Here is a 21739-nt window from a genome sequence, read left to right on the forward strand (position 1 = left end):
TTTTGAGGATATTAAGTTATGACTGATAGAAGTTGAGGTTGAAAATTGAAGACCAGTACATTTTTTTTTCTCTGTTGTTTGGTTTGCACAGAGATATACTATTTATATATGTGAATATCTATAGTCATCCAGAATCATTTATCAATATGAGGGCGGTAAATACTCAGAGGAAAGCACCACGTGGTCGTTCTAAACCTTTCTTGCTATATGTAATATTTGTATTGCTTTTTTTCATCATGGTAGCTCTAGTGCTGGTGTTGCGCTGGCATCCCATTGACACGGAGGAACGCTATAATAAGGAAGAAGAAGCAGAAGAGGTGTACGTTAGGGAATTCTTCGCTTCTGCAGGCAACTTCAGATGCCCACAACCGGTGTATTACACCCAAGAAGAAGTTGGACGACATGCTAATGAAACTGATCTTTGGTTACTTATTAATAAGAATGTTCTTGATGTAAGTTCGTTTGTGCAGAAGCACCCGGGTGGTCTGTTAATCATGGAAGGAGCTCGTCTCAGTGATGCTGCTACCCTCTTTGCTCAGAACCACGACCCATCTGTTATACAGCAGCTTGAAAAGTTCTGTATTGGACGATTGAAGGAATAAACGTTGACAGTTTATGGGGTTGGAAGTGTACGTTTTTTTTTTTTCTTCCTCTCCTTCTTTGGTTTTCTTCCTTTCTGTGTCTTTTATCCTTTTATTGCCTTTTCTCGCATTACCTTCTTCCTCTTCCTCCTTTGCTTCCTCTTCCTTCTCTTCTCATTTGCAATCTCTCTCTCCTCACTTTCTTCTCTCTCTTTCGTAGTCTATTTGTTTCCTGCGATGGGATCTGAGCCAAACACCGCCGCTGGCTGGGCGAATGCGGCCCGCATCGGCTGCTGTTATCCCGCCCGCCACCACCACCCGCCAACCGCCGAGGCCGCCGCGGCCGTCGTGCGGGGCGTTCGAGAAGCCGGCGGTCGCCTGCGGGTGGCGGGGGCCGGGCGGAGCCCCAACGCCTGCGTCTACACCAGCGGCCACATCCTCCACGCCGACCGCCTCAACCGCATTATACGCGTAGACCCACAGCGACGGCAGATTGTCTGCGAGGGCGGTGCACTTCTCGCGGATGTGTTTAACGCACTCGACGCACACGGCCTCATGCTGCGCTGCGTTCCGTCGGTTGTCAACACCACCATCGCAGGGGCTATCGCAACAGCTACACATGGCAGCGGCAACCACACACGGTCGCTCTCCGACTACGTTGTCAGTCTCACACTCATAGACGGTACAGGTACATTTCGCACATTCGATGCAGCAGAGAATGAAATACCTGAAGAAACTGACACTACCAACACTAACACCAACACCAACACCACAAAAACAACAAAAACAACAACAGCAGCAGCAGCAAGTGAATTACCTCTTGTAGCATGCCATCTTGGCATGTTGGGTGTCGTTGTGCGTGTAACGCTGCAAGCGGAACAGCGACGTACATGGCGGCTGCGAAGCGCACCGGTGCACGTTCGAGATCTCATACAAGGTGATACACTTGAAAAACGGGTCTCTGGTCCAGATTTTTACCGATTTTTTTGGATGCCCAACACGGAGATGTGCTATGAATCCATAGGAGATTGCATTGATAGTAACGATGATGCAGAGAAAGTTACAGAATCGACAGAAGCATCAAATTTATTAAGAAAAAAACCGTTGGAAGGAGTACAGGCAACAAGTCAACATGTGGTTGGAAAAAGACAAGATACAGACATTCAGGGGGAAATGAAACAGAAAAAGCGACTTTGTGTACAAATATCCGATATGCTAAAAGGTAATTGGCTACGTCATGGTGTTTTGGAAGCGGCACTAGCCGCTGCAACTTATTACCCAAGTATGCAACCATACATTAACCGAGCCTACCAGAAAATTTATTATGCTACACCCACTGTTCAGTATGGTAATTCTATAGAATGTTTCACCTTTGATTGTCTTTTTAAACAATGGGCTTGTGAATGGGCAATTGATGCACGTGATGCACTCAAAGCGTTTAAAGTAGTTCGAGACCTTATCGCCACAGAAAAATTAAGTGTACATTTCCCTGTTGAGTTTAGATTTACTGATGCTGATCGAACAGCTCTTTCCCCTGCCCACGGAAGAAAGACATGTTGGGTTGGTATAGTCATGTACCGTCCATATTTGTTACTTGCACCTGATACAATGCGGTATTATCAAGCTTTTAGTGATGCTATGACAGCAATGGGTGGGCGACCACATTGGGCAAAATATTATACCTGGGGACCAGAACAACTGAAACGATCATATGGAAAGAACTGGGAAGATTTTTTGGCGCTACGCAAGAGACTTGATCCAGATGATATTTTCGTAAATGGTTGGTGGAAAAGTCTAAGTGGCCAAGGTCCACTGATCAATAGCACCACCAGTCATTTGTAGCTTCAAGATTAGTAGCTAAGAGATATTTTTTTCATTATCATTTTGGGATATATACATATTTCTGTTTTTTAAGTGGTGGAGAAACTCCATAAACATAAATATTCTTCTGCGAAAATACATTTCGTTTTACTTATTGGTATCCTTTTAACTCTAAATGTTATATTCTCACTTCGTTTCGTTAATTTCACCTATATTTGTATAGATTTATGTGTTTTCAAGTCACAGAGTGTAGAAGAATGAAGGAAGAGGAATATTTCGATTGGAATACGGATTTTCTTTTTTTCGTTAGGGGGTTTCCCCTTATTTGTGCAAGATACGAGAAGAAGGATTTCTAAGAAGAACGTGCAATAACAGAAAGGAAAGAAGAGGAAAAGGAGTGATTAAATAAGATTCTTTACCCGCTACAACTACTTTTTAATTATTTGACAAGACGATGAAAATAAGGAATTAAGTGGGAGTAAGAGAAGAAAAAAAGGAAATCAAATTATTTGGTGCAAATATGTGGATCTTTTTATTATTAATCAATATACTAACTGTATATGAACATTTCATAAAATACTTTGAAACATGTTACACCTTTCTCTCTAACTCTTTTTTTTATTGTTTTTAAAACATTGTTCCATTGTTTTTTTTTCACTCATTTTAATCATGAGTCTCGTAGTATTTCTATATAGTAGGGACACCCTGATAAAATGACGGAGCCTGCATTCCGCGGCACACTGCTGCTGCTGCAGAACCGTACCCGGCGTGATCCTGAAGCATACCGAGACGAGTTTCTCGCGCAGCTCGACCACTTCAAGGCCCTGAGTAAAACCATTATGACACAACAACAGACGAGTAATCCTCAGTATATTGCGGTGTTAAACTATGTCTGTCATGTCGGACACTGTTTTCCAGCGGAGTGTGCAGAGGTGGTGGATATTGTGGTGCAATTGTTGCAAGAATTTAAAGGTGCTGCTATGTCCTCTGAGTTACGTCTCGCACTTGTAAAGTGTCTAGCATTGATGCGATCTAAAAATATTGTTTCTGCTGAAAGATCCTTTCCACTTCTTTTTCAACTTCTACAAGAGCGCGACAAAAACCTACGTCGTCTTATTTTGTCTCATGTTGTAAGTGATATACGGAAAGTAAATATGCCCGGTGCAAAGAATGGGGCTCAAGTTAACAAAAAAGCACAAAACTTTCTCTTTTCGGTTATGGCTGATGACGACCCCGTTCAAGCCCGCTGTGCAGAGATGGTAATGATTGATTTATACCGCCGCCGTGTTTGGGCTAATGAGCGTACAGTAGAAGTGCTCACTCAAGCGTGTTTCTCACGTCATACTCCCATTCTACGTACAGCACTGCGATTCTTTCTACTGCAAATGCCAAAGATTGCATCCCTTGATGATGGCAATGGTGATGAAGAAGAAACTGACCCCGGTCGTTCTATTTCTCGTATGAAACAGAAATTGAAGATTGTGAAAAAAACAAGCAAACGTCAGCGTATTCTTAAACGAGATATGAATGCTGTTAAAAGAAAATATAACAAGGAGGAAAAGGAAGAAGAATTATTTGCCAAACAACATGTGGATCCAGTACGACTTTTGCGTGACCCACAGCAGTTTGTTGAACGTTTACTCGCTCGTCTACAAAAAACTACTGAACGATTTGAGGTTCGTATTTTGTTCTTAAATGTTATTGCACGTGTGGTATCTGAACATGAGGTGGTGCATCTCCCACTTTATGGTTTTCTGGAACGCTATATGGAACCTTCACAACTACACGCTACACAGCTATTGGCGCTTTCTGTTATGTGTGTACACCGTATGATCCCACCGGACACACTTGAACCTATTGTAAAAGCTATTGCAAATCACTTTGTATCAGACCGTGCATCACCTGATGCTATAACAGTTGGACTTAATACAATACGTGAGATCTGCAAACGTCAACCACTCGCAATGAATGCAGATTTGTTAAAGGATTTGATAGAATACAAATCACAACGTGGAGATAGGGGAGTTATGATGGCGGCTCGAGCACTCATTCAATTATTCCGTGATGTCTATCCCGATTTATTACCTGCAAAACTTCGTGGTGGTCGTGCTGGACCTGCAGAAGAGAAGGAATGTCCTGTATACGGCAAACAGGAAGTTTACACAGATGTTCCAGGACTAGAACTCCTCTACGCTGATGATATGGATAATAAGAACTCGGGTAAAGATAACACTTCTTGTAGTTCAGACGATGACGATGATGATAATGATGATGACAGCGATGGTACTTGGATAACAGATAGCAGTGAATGTGACCCAGATGATGTTGATGGTAGTTTCGTTGATGTTTCAGACAGTGACAGCGATGCGGCAAGTGATACCTGCCCACAACTTGTACAAGTTCAAGGTGCTATTCCTAATACTGCTTCTATTGATACTGCTTCTGCTGCAGAAGGAATGGAAGAAGAACCCCCATTAAAGCGTACACGGGGTGAAGACGATACAAAAAGTGATGTTTTAAGTGTTGGTACTGTTCTAGATGATGAGGATGATAATGATAATGTATGCCACTCACGTGGTAGTATAGTCGTCTTGGATGCCTCCGTGCCATATGAGTCGACCAATGAAGAGGCAGAGGAAAAGGAAGAAGAGGGAGAAGAGATGGAGGAAGAGGGAGAAGAGGAAGAAGAAAGTGAAGAGGAAGAAAGTGAAGAGGGTGAAGAAGAGGAGAATGATGATTGGTTTGAGGATGCCGATGCGAACTCCACACGTCCATCCATTCGTTCCACTTCCTCCACTGCTGTGGCCGCGGCGAGTGACGGCGGCAATTCCACGAAAGTCTCTGCGGCCGCCATGCGAATTCTCACCGACGAGGACTTCCAGCGCATTCGCCGCCTGCAGGCGCAGAACGGCAGTCATCGATCACTGCGTGGGAAACATAAAGCGCGTGAGGCACGGGAGAAGCGGCGGCAGCAACTCATACACGGCATCTCCGCCGACCTCAGCGCACACGACATTGAACACTTCACAGAAAAGAAGCGTGCTGAGGATAAAGAGGAGAAGATTGCACGAGCACAGGAGTTGCGACAGGCAAGTTCTAAGTTTGAGGCTAGAAAGAAGAAGAAGAGCAAACTCAACTCCACTCACTTGGAGCATGCAAAGCGCGGTAAACTGTTTAGTATGGCTAAACGCTCACACCGTGTGGGTGCGAAACTAAAGTCGTCTGTCAGTGATCGCTCGAGTCGTAAGAAGGAGAACAAGAAGAAGGATATTAAGTTCCGTATTAGGCGAGGATGGAAGGCCTAATGAGGATTTTTTCTTTGTATTTATATGATAAATAAATAAATAAATAAATAAATAAATAAATAAATAAATAAATAAATAAATAAATAAATAAGTAAATATATATAGGTACAAATAATATATTATCCAGTTACAGGGCGTACAACATTAAAACTTCCAGTCATTCATGTTTACATGCCTTAATTAAATAGTGCGAAAGAAAAAGAAGAATAACGAAGGTAAAATACGCAAAAAGAAAGAAAACATGTAGTTAGCTGACTTTGGGACATTCAAAAATCATGTTTCTAGTCGTTTTATTGGTAAGCGATAGAAATATTTGAATACTGTATGTCTGCGTTTATCTGTGTCTCTGTGATTGTTAAGAAATTATAATCGCGTAATTCCATTCATATCTTTTTTTTGTTATTGTTGCGTTTTCTTCCTTTCGCTTTTCCTTTTCATTTTTACTGCAAAGAAGAAAAGCGAATGAAATCCAAATATTATTTTCCCTCTGTTTTCTTCGCTCAAACATATATTCCTATTTTCTCATCCCTTCTTCTTATCCATATATGTGCAGCTAGATATTATCAAAGGCACAAATACGTGTAGACATTCAATATATACATACACACGCATGCCTGTCTGGTCGTTTGTGGAATTGTCTAGTAGTTTGCTGAACCCAAAGGCGGTAGGTGTATCACCTTTTATTTCTCCACTAGAGGAGCGCATCAGTACTGAACCGCCACATCTGAGAAGTGCATTGTGGGAGTACATGTTATGCACAAAACGGGCTATTAACACCCGTATCATTGGATTCTGTGAGCCAACACTACAGCAGTGCGTGGATGATCTCGTGTTGTACACAAAAGCCTCTTCGTGGGGCGGTAGTGATGCGGATTCTCTTGCAGAAGTGTTGCGACGGCGCCGCGGTGTTGTTGATGTGCAATCGCTGCCGTGGGAGCCACGTGCTGGATATAAAAAGTGGTTGGAGGAACAGGGAAGATTACAGAAAGACTGAGAAATACCCTTCTGCAGAAGCAAATATTATTGTAGGCTTCTTTGTTGATCATTTATTTCTTCATTCAGTAGGAAAGGAGTGATGGGAAGAAAGTGACAAGGGTGATATTATGCGAGTTGTATATCTTTCTATAAAAGATTTATGGTTGTATATATATATATATATATATATTTGTATATATTTGGATTATCTCTACTAATATGCAATTACTTGTAATGTGAAATCTCCTGTCGAATAGATAAATATAAATTACTTTTTTTCTCTTTTTCCTTCTTCTATGATATATATATATATATATATATATACACCCTATCAAGTGTTATATGTATCTTGGAGTATCAGAAACGAGAGATCTAAACAAGATGAACGTTGACGATAAACTTCCACCAATCGCTTCTACTATGATTTCAACGTCGCCCTCCACAACACCGGTCACGTTATCACGGGCATACAGTAACTCTCGTGCTTCAACTAACAATTTTTTTCTCCCAGCTATTAATGGAAATCGAGTGGAATTCTCCCGCACAAGCTGTGTTCGCAAGAGTAAATTATCACGCCAATCCACAAGTTCAACACCTCACTTCTGTTCAAGCACTACCTCTGCTGGTTTGGTACCCGGAACACCCAGACAAACGAGCAGCGACACGGAGAAGTACATTTTAACTGCTGCTGCCAAAACACGTACTATTATGCAGAAGTTTGTGACTCAACTTAAAACATACAGTACATATAACCCAACTTTTGTAGGAGGTGGTGTTTACAGCACACAGCAGACAGAAAGGTGTTTCACTGTTTCTGCTCCATGGGATACAGTGGGAAGAACATTAGATGCTTCTAACGCTTACAGTGTTCGACACAACTTTGAAGAACATTTTTCGGCCTCTTTAGAGCGTATACCTTCTATAAAGGAGCATATTGTACTCTCACTAGGTAATGTTACATCACAAACTAATGAAAGTGATTCAGCAGCAAATTTTTTTCCTCCAGTATTTAATGACAAACACTCTGTTTCCTTTGATCTATGGCATCACGAACACCCGGCACCATCTGCAGACGAAGTTAGAAGGGGTTTAAGGTTTTGGGATATGGAACGGGCAAAGCATGAACGGTTAGGACGTCAGGCAATGCGACGTCAACAAGAGTCTGAACTTGATGAATTAACTGAATACTTCACAGAAAGTGCACCAGATCCCTCAAAATCTCCGGTATCTCGTGAGCAAAAACCCATAGGAAAACCAGTGCAATTAACGGAAGAACAACTCAAACAACAGGCACTCTGGGATGTTTTTCTTTTTGGTGAGCGAGCACTAAAACGAAATACAGCAGCAGTAAGAGCAGTTGCTGCAACCGTAGGAAGATCAACTGTAGCAGCTAAAATTATTAATGATTACTCTAGGGGTGATGAACTTCATGAATGGGTTGAGTATGAATGGAGAAATAATACTGATCGACATGAAACTGCAGCTCTTCGTATTCAGTGTGCGTACCGTTGTCATCTTGCTAAAGTTGCAGCAGCATTGAAACGTTACAAACGAAAACTTCAATTTTTGGAGTCACTTCGTGAAGAAGAGAAATCGAAAAATTCCTGGAATACAGCACTACGCGTGGTGACTGATGAATTACATAATGTAAATTCCAATTTTGACAGTACTTGGCGATCTGTTAATTTTGTCTTCTCAAAGTTATACGCCACTGCAGTAAGGCGACGGGCAGAAAAAAAAGCAGAAGAAGAAAGAATGCATGCGGTACAAGAATATGCTGCCCTTACAATTCAACGTGTTTACCGTGGTCATTGTGGTAGACAGGAAGCTAAAGCAGTACGTTATCCAGGTTTACTTCTATCACGTCGTCAGCGTCGTAGACAAGCTGCTGCAATTATTCTACAGGCGGCATGGAGGGGACACAGAGATCGTGTATTACTACATAAACAACTCAAAGCCGTTCTTGTAATTCAACGACTTGTAAGATCGGCATCTGCACGATGTAAATTACGTGAACTTCGAGCAGCAAAATATGAAGAAGATGAATATTCTACCAAACAGTTCGCGGCTAGAACCATTATGCGTGTTTTACGAAAATGTGTTTTAAGAAGACATGAATATATGATGGAACGTTGGTCACAAGTACAGACATTACGTCGTGTTGCTCGAGGTTATCTTACTCGATTAGCATTACAGCAGCGAAAACATCAACTTTTTGTTTTATCAAAGGCACTAAAAATAGCTTTATGGGGACAACGACACTTTCGTGGGGCACGTGGTCGGGCTATAGCAGAATTGGAACGTGAAAAAAGAGATATACTCCTTCATGAGCGACGTTGCATTGATGCAGCCATAGTCATTCAACGTTCATGGTGTGCAGCTTTAAAAGGTACAGATAAAGGAATGAATAACAAGAATAAAAACACAACACCCGTATCAAATGCGTTGAACCATGCTAGTGAACCAGTAGCAGAGGATGTTGCTGAATCTGCTTGTATCACTATTCAGCGCTGGTATAGAAGTGTAAAGATTCTAAAGAAGGCCATGAATAAACGAAACGCCGAGAGAAATCTTTTGCTAGTACAAGAAGCTGCAGAGCGAATTCTTCGTTTCTACCGTGATTGTAAATCACGCGAACGATCATTGGAAATTCTTCAAAAATCAGAAGTTGCTGTAAATGAACTAAAAACAATGTGAACGTTGAAAGAATCTCTTTGGAAAAAAATGAGTTTCTTTAATATCATATGATGAAAATCATGAACATACAAAAAAAAAAGAACAAGAAGAGAAGTACGAAGAAGTGAGTATATGTACATCTATAATATATATATATATATATATATATATATGGTTTTTTCTCTCCCTTTTGTTTTGGCCTTCTTTCGTCATGTATGTGCCCTGGTATGATTGTTCAGTTATGTGATGCTGTCTTTCACACACACACAAGCACACACTTACACACGTATATATGAACATGTATACTTATTTTTCTTTTCACCCAATCACTCTCTCTCTCTCTCTATATATATATATATATGCATGCTTTTTATCTCTGTGTGTTTCTTTCTGTGTATGCCTTATGGACTCGATCTTGTCTCATACATTTTATTTCTTCTCGCCTTTTATAACTGCTTCAGTGAAGGAAGGAGTATATCTCTGACGGACCAAGAGCAATCCCCCACCACCACTACTACTACTACTACCACTTCAGAGGAAAAAAACATGTCGCTGAGTGATGCAGAGCTGGGCACGGCGATGGAGGTTGCACTGCGGGCGGCCCACATGTCGGCCTCTATTCTCGAGAGTGCGCTGGAAGAGCACGACGGGACTCTTTTGGACGGTGGTGTAAAAGGCGATGTGGACCTTGTGGCGTTGTACACCCGTGAGTGTGAGGCGGCGGTGGAGGCCGTTCTGCGGGCGGGGACGCCGGACTACAATATACAAATGCGGGAGGGCGAGGGGAGCGAAGGGGGTTTATCGACTGGGGGGCCGGTGTGGGTCGTGGAAGCCGTCGCGGGGGCCGCCAGTTTCGCCCACGGGCTTTTCGACTGCGGCGTCTCCATCGCCCTCGTTGCTGGCGGCTGGCCGGTCGTTGGAGTCGTCAGCGCCCCCCGCCTGCGGGAAATCTTCGCGGCCGTCAAGGGCCGAGGGGCGACGTGCAACGGGCAGCGCATACACGTCTCTCACACACGCAGTTTAAATGCAGCTCTCGTCCTGCTGCAACAGTCAAATAATCGCAGCGAGGCCGCCGTGGATAGCCTTATCGCCATACAAAGCGAACTGGCAGGAGTGCCAGTACACGCTATACGTACCTACGGTTCTACAGCACTCGATATGTGCTTCGTCGCATCTGGAAGAGCAGAACTGTTTTTTCATGTGGGTGTCAACTCATGGAATATAGCGGCCGGTGCAATTATTGTACAGGAGGCGGGTGGAGTAGTACACAATATCGATGATACTCAAACGTTTGATTTAATCTCACGTGGAGTGTGCTGCGCCAATTCACTAGAACTCTCACAAGTTGGTGTTGAACTCAGCAAAAAGTATGATTACAAACGACATATATTAGGAATCTGAGCAACTATATCTGCTTCGAAGAAACAATGGGCAAAAAAAAAAGAAGCAGAATATTGCCTAGAAAGAGAAAGAAGGAAAAAAAACTTGTTAGATTCTTTATTTCTCTCAATCTTTTTTTTTTGTTGTATTGCCCTTCATTTCTCTACGATACTGCCTGATTGTTTCTTTATCTCTTTATTTGTCTGCACACCGTCATTTGGTAGTTTGATATCAGAGAATCGATTACCCTTTTTTTTCCTTACATTTTTTTCTTGCGCTGTTTTTTGTTATTCTTCTAGTTCCGTATCTGTTAGTGTTTTTTTTTTCTGTTTTTATTGTTAGTGTGATTCTTTTTCTGTTTTTTTTTCCTTCGTGATAGACGATGTCATTGGCGCAGCAACGTGAGGAACAACTGGCAGTAATTCAAAGCGAAATTGAGGCAGATCCACTACTTAGTGACCCCGTGGAAACGCTATCAGAAACATGTCATTTGGTTGGGGAATATGCCAACAACTCCCAGATTTTCCCCAAGGTACTCTCACTATTCAATAGGGATAAACCGTATACCGGTATTCGTTACGCACGGCGTGATGGAAACTGTTTTTATCGATGTGCTGTTTTCGCGCTGCTGGAGGGGCTGTTAGGCGCACCAAAAATGGCGCAGAACTTTATGCAGCATATCACACAACTTCGTACTTCCCTTATTAATGACTACGGTGACTTTGTTGAAGATTTCTGTGATGCTGCTGTAGGTGTTGTTCGCCATATATTGGATGGTAAATGCACCAACTCAACTCAGCTGCACACACTTGCTACATCTGGAGATTCAGAGTATGTGCTGTACTTTTACCGTTATGCTGTCTCAAATTATATGCGAACTCACCGTGATGACTTTCTTCCTTTTGTGATTGGACTTAACTACGACAGTGTAGAAGCTTTCTGTCGCACGGAGGTCGATGCTGTATCTAGTGAGAGTGATCATATGCAATTGGTGGCGTTCGCTAAATGTTTTCATGTGCGAATCGTTGTGGAATACCTTAATGGAGGCGAGGGTGAACAGACTACAGAACATGTCTTTTCTGGTGTTGACAATGACAACAAGAGTAATAATAATGGTAATGATATTGCTCCTGAGACAGTAATAACACTGCTCTACCGTCCTGGACATTACGACCTTCTTTACAAGTAAATAGAGGTTGAACTGATGTAGCATTTATAAAGCAATACCATTACGGAGTAGGTACTCAAAAAAAAAAGGAAAAGGTAAGCAATGAAAAAAACAAAATATGAAAAAAAAAATTTTATGTCGCGCTTGAAAACAACGGCAAAAATAAAAAGTAAAATCTGGTACTTCGCATTTAGCAAGTGTGTTTTTTCTTTTCTTATTACTTATTAAACCTTTTGTGATACATATCATTCTTTGTTACCACGGCTATTTTTTTTCTGGAATTCTTTTTCTTTCTTTTGCTTTATTATTATTATTATTATTATTATTATTATTATTATTATTATTATTATTATTATTATTATTGATTTGCTTCTTTACACAGAGTGGAGGGATTGATAGCGAAAAGAGAAAAAAAGAGAGAGGAGAAACGTATACCTTCACGTACACAGAGACAGGTATACATATACATACCAGGCGACAATGAGACAATTAAGGAATAGCGGCAATTTTACTGAGCAGCTGCCTGCTGGTAGCAGCAGTAGTAGCAATATTACTAATAATAATAACGACAATTGTGGTGTTGGATATGCATCTTCCGAGGTGACAAGCAACAATATGGCATCAAATGTTAATATCTTTGGGGGAATGGAAGTCTTAAGAACACGTCAGAAAAGGAGAGGAACAAGTAATATCGGCTCACGCACACCTCACGCAGATTCACTAATTTCACAACCCCCGAAAGATCAACTCTCACCGTTGGAATCATCCACAAAGAAGAAACCATTCTTCATGCGGTACGATATGCAAGTTGATAGTCTGCAAGATGATGTGGAGGACCCACAGGTTACACGAATGCGAGAGCGACTTGAGCGATTTTATAATGAGTACTCTCCGTCTATGCTTTCAGCTGTGGAAAGTACCATAAAGTCATTCTTTGGCAGAGAGGAGGAACTTTTTAAATTACTCGTAGCAAAGTATGGTCCAGAACCAATGATGTTGCAGCCTAGTGTACTTCCAAAAAGTGATTTTTTGAATCAAACTACTCAAAGTGAGGCAGGTTCAGCCTTTGATTTTATACAATCTGGTACAAAATATACATATGGAGAGGATGTTAGGACTAATAATGGTGATATTTTGGTGAATACTGGCTCGTCACATGGTTTTTCTCTTCCACAGACTTTTGTTAAAGAACCAACTAACCACCGTGAGGTTTCTGCTCCAGGTGCTATTTCTGGTTTCAGTTTTCCTGAACCTAATTCAAAAGGCGGATCTGTTTTTGAGTTTGTTGCCGTGAAAGCTGATTTAAATGAACCAGCACTTGAAAATGTAGCACCACCAGTTGCTACTGGTACTAGTTTACTTCCGAGACAGAGTGAGGATAAAATTGAAGAAGAAGAAAGAGAAGAACAAGAAGAAGATATTTCATTACCATTACAGCGTTATACAGAGTCAAGTGGCCTCAAAGCGAATAGCAACAACAACAACAACAATAACGATAACAAGAGTAGGATTGAGGATAATATCAGTAACTCAAGCAAAAACAGAAGAATAAAAAGTAGTAGTAATAGTAGTAATAGTAGTAATAGCAAGAATAAAGAGGAAAATCTATGGGATAGACAAAAACGTGAAATCAATGAGTTTCAGAGAAACGTTTTAATTTCTAGAGCCAAACTTGCTAATGTCTTAAACCAAATACGTAATTCCATTCTGGAGCGACGCGATGTGATGTCAAAAGTGAGAAAAGTTGAAGAAGCTATTGAGAAATGTGTAGGGCAAGAAGATTTTGAGCAGGCGAATATTTTGAGTGATGAGCTTGAAGAAATTACTTCTCGTGTTGTGGAGTTAGACGCAGAACCGACACAGTTACTTGTATTGTTTGCTCATTGTAAAGAAGAACTGAATTCTGCAGTGCGTCATCTCGCTCATTTACTGCTGCAACACCGTGAGGAACTTATTGCATGTAAGGATGATGAGGAGAAACGTGTAAAGAAATTTATTAGTGATATGACGTTTAGTTTAGAAAACCGTAGTGATAAAGTAGCTGCAGAACTTGAGCGTGCGCAACGTACGAAAAGTAATGCACTGCAGGAGGCAGAAAATCTTCGTGAGCGTAAATTGAAGATTGGGGAAAAGATGCAGCATCAGAGCAAAGAAATACGGGCACAACAGGAGCAGTTGACGTGTGATGTGGCAGAACTAAACGCGGAGATTGTCGCATTGGAAGCAAAATTAACGCAACTCCGGCAAACTCGAGCTGAGAAAGCAGCCGCACTAAAAGAAATATCGTCTAATGCACAACGTTTGACAGAAGAATGTGGAGCCCTTGAGGGTGAGGTGGATACCCTTCTTAAGGAAGAAGAGTCTCGTGCAAATACTGCTGCGGCTGATGTAGTAGATCTACAAGAAAGAAGTGAATCACTGGAACGTGAAAAGAGTGAATTTGAGGCAAAGAAAGAGTTCTTACTATCAGAACTGCAGGGTGGTGTTGCTAAAATTGACAGCTATAATGCGAGACGTGTATCACTTGAGACTGACACGATTGATACTCTGCAGCGCTGCAGTAACGCATTGGAAATAATGCTCCGCACACGTGCCGCTGGTTGTGGTGTACTTTACAGAGCTGTACCATCTCTGCGTAGTGCGGCGACATGTACAGCAGAGGAATATCCACTCGCGCAGGTACATCATCTGCAGAAACAATTGCGTGCCCTTAGCGCCGATGATGAGAGAAATGCAGCACTTGTTACTTCATTAAGTGTACAAATAACAGAGATGCGCAATGGTATTCCTCTTCTGGAAGACGCTAAGAAATCGGCTGTGCAAGCGAAGCGATTTAAAGAAGCACAACTTAAAGCAGAGGAGCTGCGTGCACTAACAGTATCTATTGAGGAGGTTACTGCTAAGAAAGAGTCTACACAGGAAATGCTACGCGCAAATGCATCTAAACGAACTACATTACAAAAAGAGTTGGACTATGAACGGGTCAAAGCGTCTAAAAGTGTGAAGGTATTTCTTAATCGGTATCATAATGTTCTTTCAATGGCGATGGAAGCAACAGCTGCACCGCCAAATGTTCTGCAGATTGCGGTAGATGAAGATGGAAGCGATGAACTTGCAGAAGCCATGCAGCAACTAGTGGGGACACTGCAGGAAGAATGGTTTAGTGTGCCTAACATGAACGATGAGGATAAAGACGGGGATGTTGCTAATTTCGCGGATAGCAATAGTAACAATGGTGATGTTAGTAGTACCTATAATGGTGCTAGTAATGATACTAGAGGGACGACCTTTAACGCGGATATCTTGCCTATTGATTCTACTACTGTTGTTGCAACAAGGGAAGAAATGGAAGAAAAACTTTTGGCGTTGCAAAAAAGACAGAATGAAGCACTTGAAATTGAAGATTATGAAACGTGCGATCGAATTCAAGAGGAGATCGAAGCACTTGAGAAGCAACTTGACCTACAAGTGAGTGTTAGTTAATTGAGTTATGCGTTCTTTTTTCTTTTTACTGCTGCTCATTCTCTCTATTATACATTATATATTTAACAATAGTTTCGTACATTGTGTGTTTAGAAATAATACGTGTATGTAATGACAGTTACATTATTGCTTTTTTTATTGGTTTTTATGCATATGTTTTATATATAAATTGTTTTTTACCTTTTCGTACATCTGTATATATATACATACATATATACTAGAATAGTTGGTAGAGGGTTTTATCTTGCGCTAGAACGAGGCAAATGCGTCCCCAACTCCAGAATTCATTTTATGTACCAATTCAGCGCCGTGCAAGTGTGGTAGTTGGAGACACAGAATGGTTCGTGACGCGAATGCGGCGCGCTACGATGCGTTTGTTCTTGTTAGACCGATTTCAGTTAAAGAAGATTGCTGTATGGATTGCTACTTACCATTATGTTCCATTGTTGGCGTGTATTCTTACCATATGGTTAAATTGCTACTTACACCTCTTTTTTTCCTTTGTTTTCCCTATTCTTCGAGAGAAATATTACTGGTCTATGTACACTTGGCGAGATGTTAGGGAAATTCCAACTGCTCATGATGCCATGCGAGCTTTATATGTTGTCTTTGCTCATATTGGATTACTTTTAGGGATAGTTGTTTTGGGTTACCAATTAATGAGTTATGTGACAGATGCTGCTATTGATTCATGTCGTGTTGGATATGATGATGTTTCACAGTGTACTGTTGGATTCCACAGACTCTTAAAGGAATTTCAGATTGTACTTATTTTACCATATGCAAGATTTGTCATGTTATTTCTGGTAATATGTATATCAATATTTCTTGTAGGTATGTTCGGAAGTAATTCACTTGTGGAATGGGATAGAAGAGGAAATGATGTTTTTATATTATTTACTATTTCCTTATGTTTCTTGATGATAGTGATACTGAGGGACTTTTATAGAAATGTGGATGATTCACTGGGTCCATCCATGACATTGTGGTGGCGCAAAGCGTTACCACGTTTACGACGTTTCTATTTATATGCTCTTTTTCTTTATAGTGGTTACCTCTGTTGGGTGAAAGATTGTAATTGTGGTTTTGCGAGTTTTTGTGAGGGAATGGTGTATATATGCTTGCTTCACGTAGTTGTGGTGTTGTCCATTCGTGTTACTCTTTTCCTGTACAGCTTCGCCGATTTTACTGGTGAAGTATGGGGAAGTACAAGTATACGTTGGATCTTACTGGGATGTGCGATACCACTGGTAGTCTTAGTTTTCTTTTCTGCATCCATTGTATCAGTCCCTGTGTTTCTATTGCAGATTACTTCTATCTGCTTTATTGCCAGTGCCATTGTGAGACGTTGGCGTCAGTCTGCTCACCGTGATGCCTTAAAAACCCATTTCTCCTCTACAGGTACTCCCACTACTACTACTACTAATACTACTAGTACTCCTAACGATGAAAGTAACAGTAGTAATAGTCGTAGTAGTTGTACTTGTCTTGTGGGTGCTGCTGGTGTGGAGTTATCCGCTGTGGTGGACCGCCGTCGCCCCGGTGTGGCGCTGCGTGCCTTTTTCCGCCTGACGTGTGCGGCGGCGGCGGCGCTCGTGTTGGCGCTGGCGCTTTGGGTCGGGGCGAAACACCCGGGCCCGGAGGGGGCGACCGCCACCCGCTGCGAGGGCGACGGCAGCGGCGAGCGGATCCGCGTGATTGCCCGCCGCATGACCGCCGATCTCTACGGCCTCCCGCGCCACGCCGACCCGCACGCGTTGGTGTACGAAAGCGACGAAAGTAAATACAGCGCGGCGCGGCATCAGGGGCTCTGCGCACACATATGGGCAGAGGATCTGCACGCCGGCGATCTCGCGTACTTTTCGCTTATGGCATATCTTCAGCGGGAGTCGAAGGATTTCGCTATCATGCTAGACTTCTACAAGAGACACAGGGATGGGGCATCCGATTGGGAGGATATTCCTACAAACCAGACATACGGTAGAGCCGTTTTCCGACACATTTACTCACCCTCGAAAAACACATCTGTTATTGCGATTCGAGGTACAGATATTACTTCACCCTTTGATTTTTTGCAAAATATGCTGCTTTTTAGTGAGACATTCGTTTTCAGAATGCTTGCAAATATACTTCCACTCGCTGGTCTTATTCCAGAACGTGTTATCGTGGACTATGTGGCTGCGTCAAGTGCTATCAGTTCCTCCTTACTGGGTGGACCTCCAGAGGACTATTACCACCTACACGTTGAAGAGTACCTCAAAAAAGTTCACTCCAAACATATTGTTCTCACAGGACACTCCCTCGGTGGTGTAGTGGCACAAATTGTGGCAGCACACACACGCCTCCCAGGTGTGGCGTTTAGTAGTCCAGGAGTTAACCTCATGCGGAAAAAATTAAACCTGGACCCTGATGCCATTGACGGATTTACAACAAACGTTATTGTCTCAAATGATTTTGCCGTGACTATTGATACTCCAGGTGGAACCGTATATCATATTCAATGTGAACACAAAACTTCAGAGGTATGCCATTCGATTGAACTTCATACAATTCGTATATGGACGGTATGCCCCTCATACCGTGCAAAAACGCTTCTCAATGGTACGTATAAACTTCATAAATATTAAAAATATATATAAAGAATGGAAGAAAGACAGAAAAAAAATCTCATGCGATGAAAGCTTTTTTTTTTGTTAAATTTTGCTCGTATCATTACACTTTTATGTCTTTTTGCTTTTTGCTTTTTTTTTTTTGAGTGTGTACAGCAACGATATCTTTGCGCGTGCGCTTCTAGGAAAAACGGACAGGAAAGAAATCCAAAGAAAAAAAATCAGTAGAAAGAAGAACAATCAACGAGTAAATGTTATAATTTTCTACGTTTTTTTTTCTTTATCTTTATCCTGTTCTTCTTGAAAACGTAGAAAAAGCTCTCCTCACTAATATACGGGATAATATGTGAAAATATCACTTTGGAATGTTGTCATTTTTTTTCTCCTTCCTCTGGTGTGTCCACCATACATGTATATTTTGTTTTTTTTTGTTTTCCATTCTACGCGTTCTTTATTATGTTCTCTTCTTTCTTTTGTGTGGAGTTTTTGTTTTCGTTGAAGTTAAGACCAGAAGTAAAAAGGGGGAAAAATAGTGTAAATTGTAAGAGGAAGAAAAAAAAAAAGAAGAAACAAGGATCAAGTTTATTATTAAAAAAAAGGAATCCGTACAAATACAAAATAATTGAGTCATAATTATTTCAATCGTGGCAGATCAGGCTATGGAAAAGAATGGAGAGAACCCAGTGGAAGAAACAGTCTCTACTGAGACTCCAAAATATATTCAGACAGAACTTGGTGAGATGAATGAAATTGAATCAATGTGTCCTCGATGCGGTGGCAATGGCACGACACGCCTCATGATAACAAAGATACCACACTTTAAGGAAGTTATCGTCAGCAGTTTTGAATGTCCTCATTGCTCTGAGAAAAATAATGAGGTAACATTTGGTGGTACTTTTGGACCAAAATCTGTAAGATATGAACTTGAAGTAAAATCAAAAAAGGATTTGAACCGTCAAGTTGTAAAATCAGAATATGCGACCGTGTATATTCCACAGTTGGAATTTGAAATTCCACCAGAATCACAAAAAGGTACTTTAAACACAGTTGAAGGTTTCTTGGAGCAGGCAGAGTATGGTTTGCAACTTGGACAACCCCTTCGACGTATTCAAAACCCAGAATTGTATGAAAAACTTGAGTCATTTTGTGGAAAACTACAACAATACCGTAGTGGTGATATACCGTTTACTTTTACAATCGATGATCCTGCTGGTAACAGTTATATTGAGGCTTATTATGATTACTATCATCCTACCATTGATCCACAGCTTACACATTTTGAAAAGGAGCGTACAGATGTGGATCGTCAGATGCTGGGACTTTCCATTGAATACAATACGCGTCGAACAGAGGAAGAAGAACATGAAGTGGAAGAAGGCCATTTCGATGAAGTAGTTCGTATGGAAATAGAATGTCCTGCATGTAAAAAACAGGGGTATATTAATATGCATCAAGTTGATATTCCATACTTTAAGGAAACAGTCATTATGGCATTCCGTTGTGATTTCTGTGGTTATAAGAGTAACGAAGTAAAATCTGGAGGTAAAGTGTCTGAAAAAGGAGTCAAAATAACCCTTCATGTTGAGTCAGAAGATGATTTAAAACGTGATGTACTTAAGTCTGACACTGCCACATTGGAAATTCCTGAAGTTTCATTGGAGTTGGCACCTGGTACACTCGGAGGTTTTTTCTCTACTGTTGAAGGAACAATCACGATGGTACGCGATCAGCTAAAGAGTCTCCCACAGGCAGAGTTTGCCAAGGGTGATTCAGCTGCCACTGATGCCGAATCAAAAACAATGGATGAATTTGTTAAAGAACTGGATAAATTACTGGAGTTAAAAAAGCCTTTTACATTTATTCTTGATGATCCTCTAGCAAATATTTATGTGCAAAATCCACGTGAACATTTACCCCCACCAGAAAATGAAGACCCTAAACTCACAAAGACAGAATATGTACGCTCTTTTGAGCAGGATGAGGAACTTGGATTTCATCAAATGAATGTTGAAGATACGTCGTAATCTAAACGAATATACTGTTTCGTTATTTTTATTTTTGTTTTTATTATTCGTTTTGCTCCTCCTCTAATAAATGTGTTTCCTCTTTTATTTCCCACGACCATTTTTTTTTTCTTCAACGGGTTCAATGTATTACACTCTTCGCGCAAATCGTTCAAGGGAATATTTTCTCATTATTTCTTTCCTTTTCACTCTTCTTTTTATTTTTTACTGTTTTTATTTCTCTGATCTCTACTTTTTTTCATTCTGATATTTCTTTTTTTATTTCTATTTTCTTTTCTTTCTCTTTTGTTAATTATTTCTATTTTTCTTTTAGTTTGAGTATAAAAGGAACGTTGTATCGTTTGTGACGTAATGCCTGTAGAAACACGGCTGGAACTGCAGCGACTCCTGCAGTACGTGAAAGAAGGCGCGGCTCTCTACGATGAGGTGACATCGCGCCAAGAAGGGCCGGCTGTTTTTATTCCTTCTGAGGATGAAAGTGAGTCCTCCGCCTCTGTGATGGATACACCGTGTATGAATATCTCCTCGGCGGTTTCGCCAAATCTATCGGAAAAGATGAGTGATACAGAACGTGTGCTACAGAGAGGTTTAGAAGTACATAGAAGGGCTAGGGCGATAATTGATGAATCAAATGCAAATCCAGCTTTTACGTTTGCACTATTGCATTGCTAAACTGTTTTTCTTCTTCTTGATTGGTCTGCTAGTGCAGGTGGGGAAAATCATTCGCAATAACAAAAAAAAAAATATATGATATCGTAATTCTTTTCACTATATATAAAGTAGTGTATTTTAATTTATCTACTTTTCTAAAATGTTCTTTTTTTTGTCTCTGCCTTTTCTTCCTTCAATGTCTTTTTTTTCGTGAAATATTGAAAAGGGAAATAGTAATCATTAATAATATGTCGATGGGCGTTGAACCACAAGCACTACGTAGCGCAGAAGATGTGGAAACTGGTTATATGAAAGCTCTAGCAAGTACCCTTTTATTAGAAAAGGAAATTGAAAATTATTATCTGCGTGAAGAAGCACTTATCCGTGAACGTGTTATGCTTCTTGACCAAATACAGAGTAATATATCAGAAGAGCGGCGTTGCCTTGAAATTGACCACCAAGAATGCCGTTCACAGATTAGTGCTGCACGCAAAAATCATCTTACATTACAATGTGATGAAACAAAGTTTATGCAATTATTTAATCGTGCTAGCAGTAAGCTTGACAAGGAAGAGAAAAATATTGATGAACGACTCGGATGGGCAAATGAACGAATTCTAGAAGAAGAAAATGAGTTAAATTTTCTTTCAGAGCGCCTTAGTCGTTCTGAAAAAGATGAACGTTCGTTAGAGCGTCGGGAACTTCAACAGTTTAATGCAGATCAAGAGCTAGAAAAGGCATTAATGGAGTTAAGATCACTTGAAAATGATATTGAAGACCGCAAAAGATCTTTGGAGAAGAAACACGAGAGTATTGCACAATGGAATCGTTCTTTAGAGAGCCGTGAGAAGGAGCTTGCCCGCTGTCAGGATGAGTTCAGGGAAGATTTACGTCGTCTTGAAGAGGATGAGAAGCGATTTGGCATCTATCATGGGAATAGTAAAGTGGTGCCTATGGTATCACAGCGGGAAGTGATGGACGACCACAATATGACAATTGAGAGAGAGAGTCAGTGCGAAGAGATTGACTTGGAGGATGAGGAAGATCACGCATTGTAAATGATTCC

The 21739-nt window shown here is 41.0% G+C and overlaps 12 protein-coding genes across 12 annotated transcripts; all 12 read left to right on the forward strand.

The window, feature by feature from the left end:
• Nucleotides 1-146: 146 nt before the first annotated feature.
• Nucleotides 147-602, forward strand: LSM04_002048 (Cytochrome b5-like heme/steroid binding domain; the record flags this gene model as incomplete). The annotated part of the gene is made up of 1 exon (XM_067337807.1): nt 147-602. One exon carries the CDS (start codon nt 147-149, stop codon nt 600-602), a length of 456 nt encoding a protein of 151 aa, XP_067192830.1.
• Nucleotides 603-818: 216 nt separating this feature from the next.
• LSM04_006772 (D-arabinono-1) lies at nt 819-2423 on the forward strand (the record flags this gene model as incomplete). Its single annotated transcript, XM_067337808.1, has 1 exon — nt 819-2423. The coding sequence occupies one exon, from the start codon at nt 819-821 to the stop codon at nt 2421-2423; it is 1605 nt and encodes a 534-aa protein (XP_067192922.1).
• A 692-nt stretch (nt 2424-3115) lies between these two features.
• On the forward strand, nt 3116-5707 carry LSM04_009011 (putative domain NUC130/133; the record flags this gene model as incomplete). Its single annotated transcript, XM_067337809.1, has 1 exon — nt 3116-5707. One exon carries the CDS (start codon nt 3116-3118, stop codon nt 5705-5707), a length of 2592 nt encoding a protein of 863 aa, XP_067192974.1.
• A 610-nt stretch (nt 5708-6317) lies between these two features.
• LSM04_002963 (uncharacterized protein) lies at nt 6318-6701 on the forward strand (the record flags this gene model as incomplete). The annotated part of the gene is made up of 1 exon (XM_067337810.1): nt 6318-6701. One exon carries the CDS (start codon nt 6318-6320, stop codon nt 6699-6701), a length of 384 nt encoding a protein of 127 aa, XP_067192848.1.
• Nucleotides 6702-7063: 362 nt separating this feature from the next.
• LSM04_002901 (IQ motif) lies at nt 7064-9379 on the forward strand (the record flags this gene model as incomplete). Its single annotated transcript, XM_067337811.1, has 1 exon — nt 7064-9379. One exon carries the CDS (start codon nt 7064-7066, stop codon nt 9377-9379), a length of 2316 nt encoding a protein of 771 aa, XP_067192847.1.
• Nucleotides 9380-9904: 525 nt separating this feature from the next.
• On the forward strand, nt 9905-10759 carry LSM04_006202 (Inositol monophosphatase-like; the record flags this gene model as incomplete). The annotated part of the gene is made up of 1 exon (XM_067337812.1): nt 9905-10759. One exon carries the CDS (start codon nt 9905-9907, stop codon nt 10757-10759), a length of 855 nt encoding a protein of 284 aa, XP_067192911.1.
• Nucleotides 10760-11120: 361 nt separating this feature from the next.
• Nucleotides 11121-11927, forward strand: LSM04_008475 (Peptidase C65; the record flags this gene model as incomplete). The annotated part of the gene is made up of 1 exon (XM_067337813.1): nt 11121-11927. One exon carries the CDS (start codon nt 11121-11123, stop codon nt 11925-11927), a length of 807 nt encoding a protein of 268 aa, XP_067192963.1.
• Nucleotides 11928-12386: 459 nt separating this feature from the next.
• On the forward strand, nt 12387-15389 carry LSM04_000506 (uncharacterized protein; the record flags this gene model as incomplete). Its single annotated transcript, XM_067337814.1, has 1 exon — nt 12387-15389. One exon carries the CDS (start codon nt 12387-12389, stop codon nt 15387-15389), a length of 3003 nt encoding a protein of 1000 aa, XP_067192811.1.
• Nucleotides 15390-15652: 263 nt separating this feature from the next.
• On the forward strand, nt 15653-18016 carry LSM04_004734 (Fungal lipase-like domain; the record flags this gene model as incomplete). Its single annotated transcript, XM_067337815.1, has 1 exon — nt 15653-18016. The coding sequence occupies one exon, from the start codon at nt 15653-15655 to the stop codon at nt 18014-18016; it is 2364 nt and encodes a 787-aa protein (XP_067192886.1).
• A 641-nt stretch (nt 18017-18657) lies between these two features.
• Nucleotides 18658-20022, forward strand: LSM04_008969 (zinc finger protein; the record flags this gene model as incomplete). The annotated part of the gene is made up of 1 exon (XM_067337817.1): nt 18658-20022. The coding sequence occupies one exon, from the start codon at nt 18658-18660 to the stop codon at nt 20020-20022; it is 1365 nt and encodes a 454-aa protein (XP_067192971.1).
• A 351-nt stretch (nt 20023-20373) lies between these two features.
• LSM04_002120 (uncharacterized protein) lies at nt 20374-20694 on the forward strand (the record flags this gene model as incomplete). Its single annotated transcript, XM_067337818.1, has 1 exon — nt 20374-20694. The coding sequence occupies one exon, from the start codon at nt 20374-20376 to the stop codon at nt 20692-20694; it is 321 nt and encodes a 106-aa protein (XP_067192832.1).
• A 233-nt stretch (nt 20695-20927) lies between these two features.
• LSM04_003675 (uncharacterized protein) lies at nt 20928-21731 on the forward strand (the record flags this gene model as incomplete). The annotated part of the gene is made up of 1 exon (XM_067337819.1): nt 20928-21731. One exon carries the CDS (start codon nt 20928-20930, stop codon nt 21729-21731), a length of 804 nt encoding a protein of 267 aa, XP_067192870.1.
• Between the last annotated feature and the right edge of the window lie 8 nt (nt 21732-21739).

Source organism: Trypanosoma melophagium (genome assembly GCF_022059095.1).
Source record: "Trypanosoma melophagium isolate St. Kilda chromosome Unknown ctg19segment0, whole genome shotgun sequence".
In the NCBI taxonomy this organism is placed as follows: Eukaryota; Euglenozoa; class Kinetoplastea; order Trypanosomatida; family Trypanosomatidae; genus Trypanosoma; species Trypanosoma melophagium.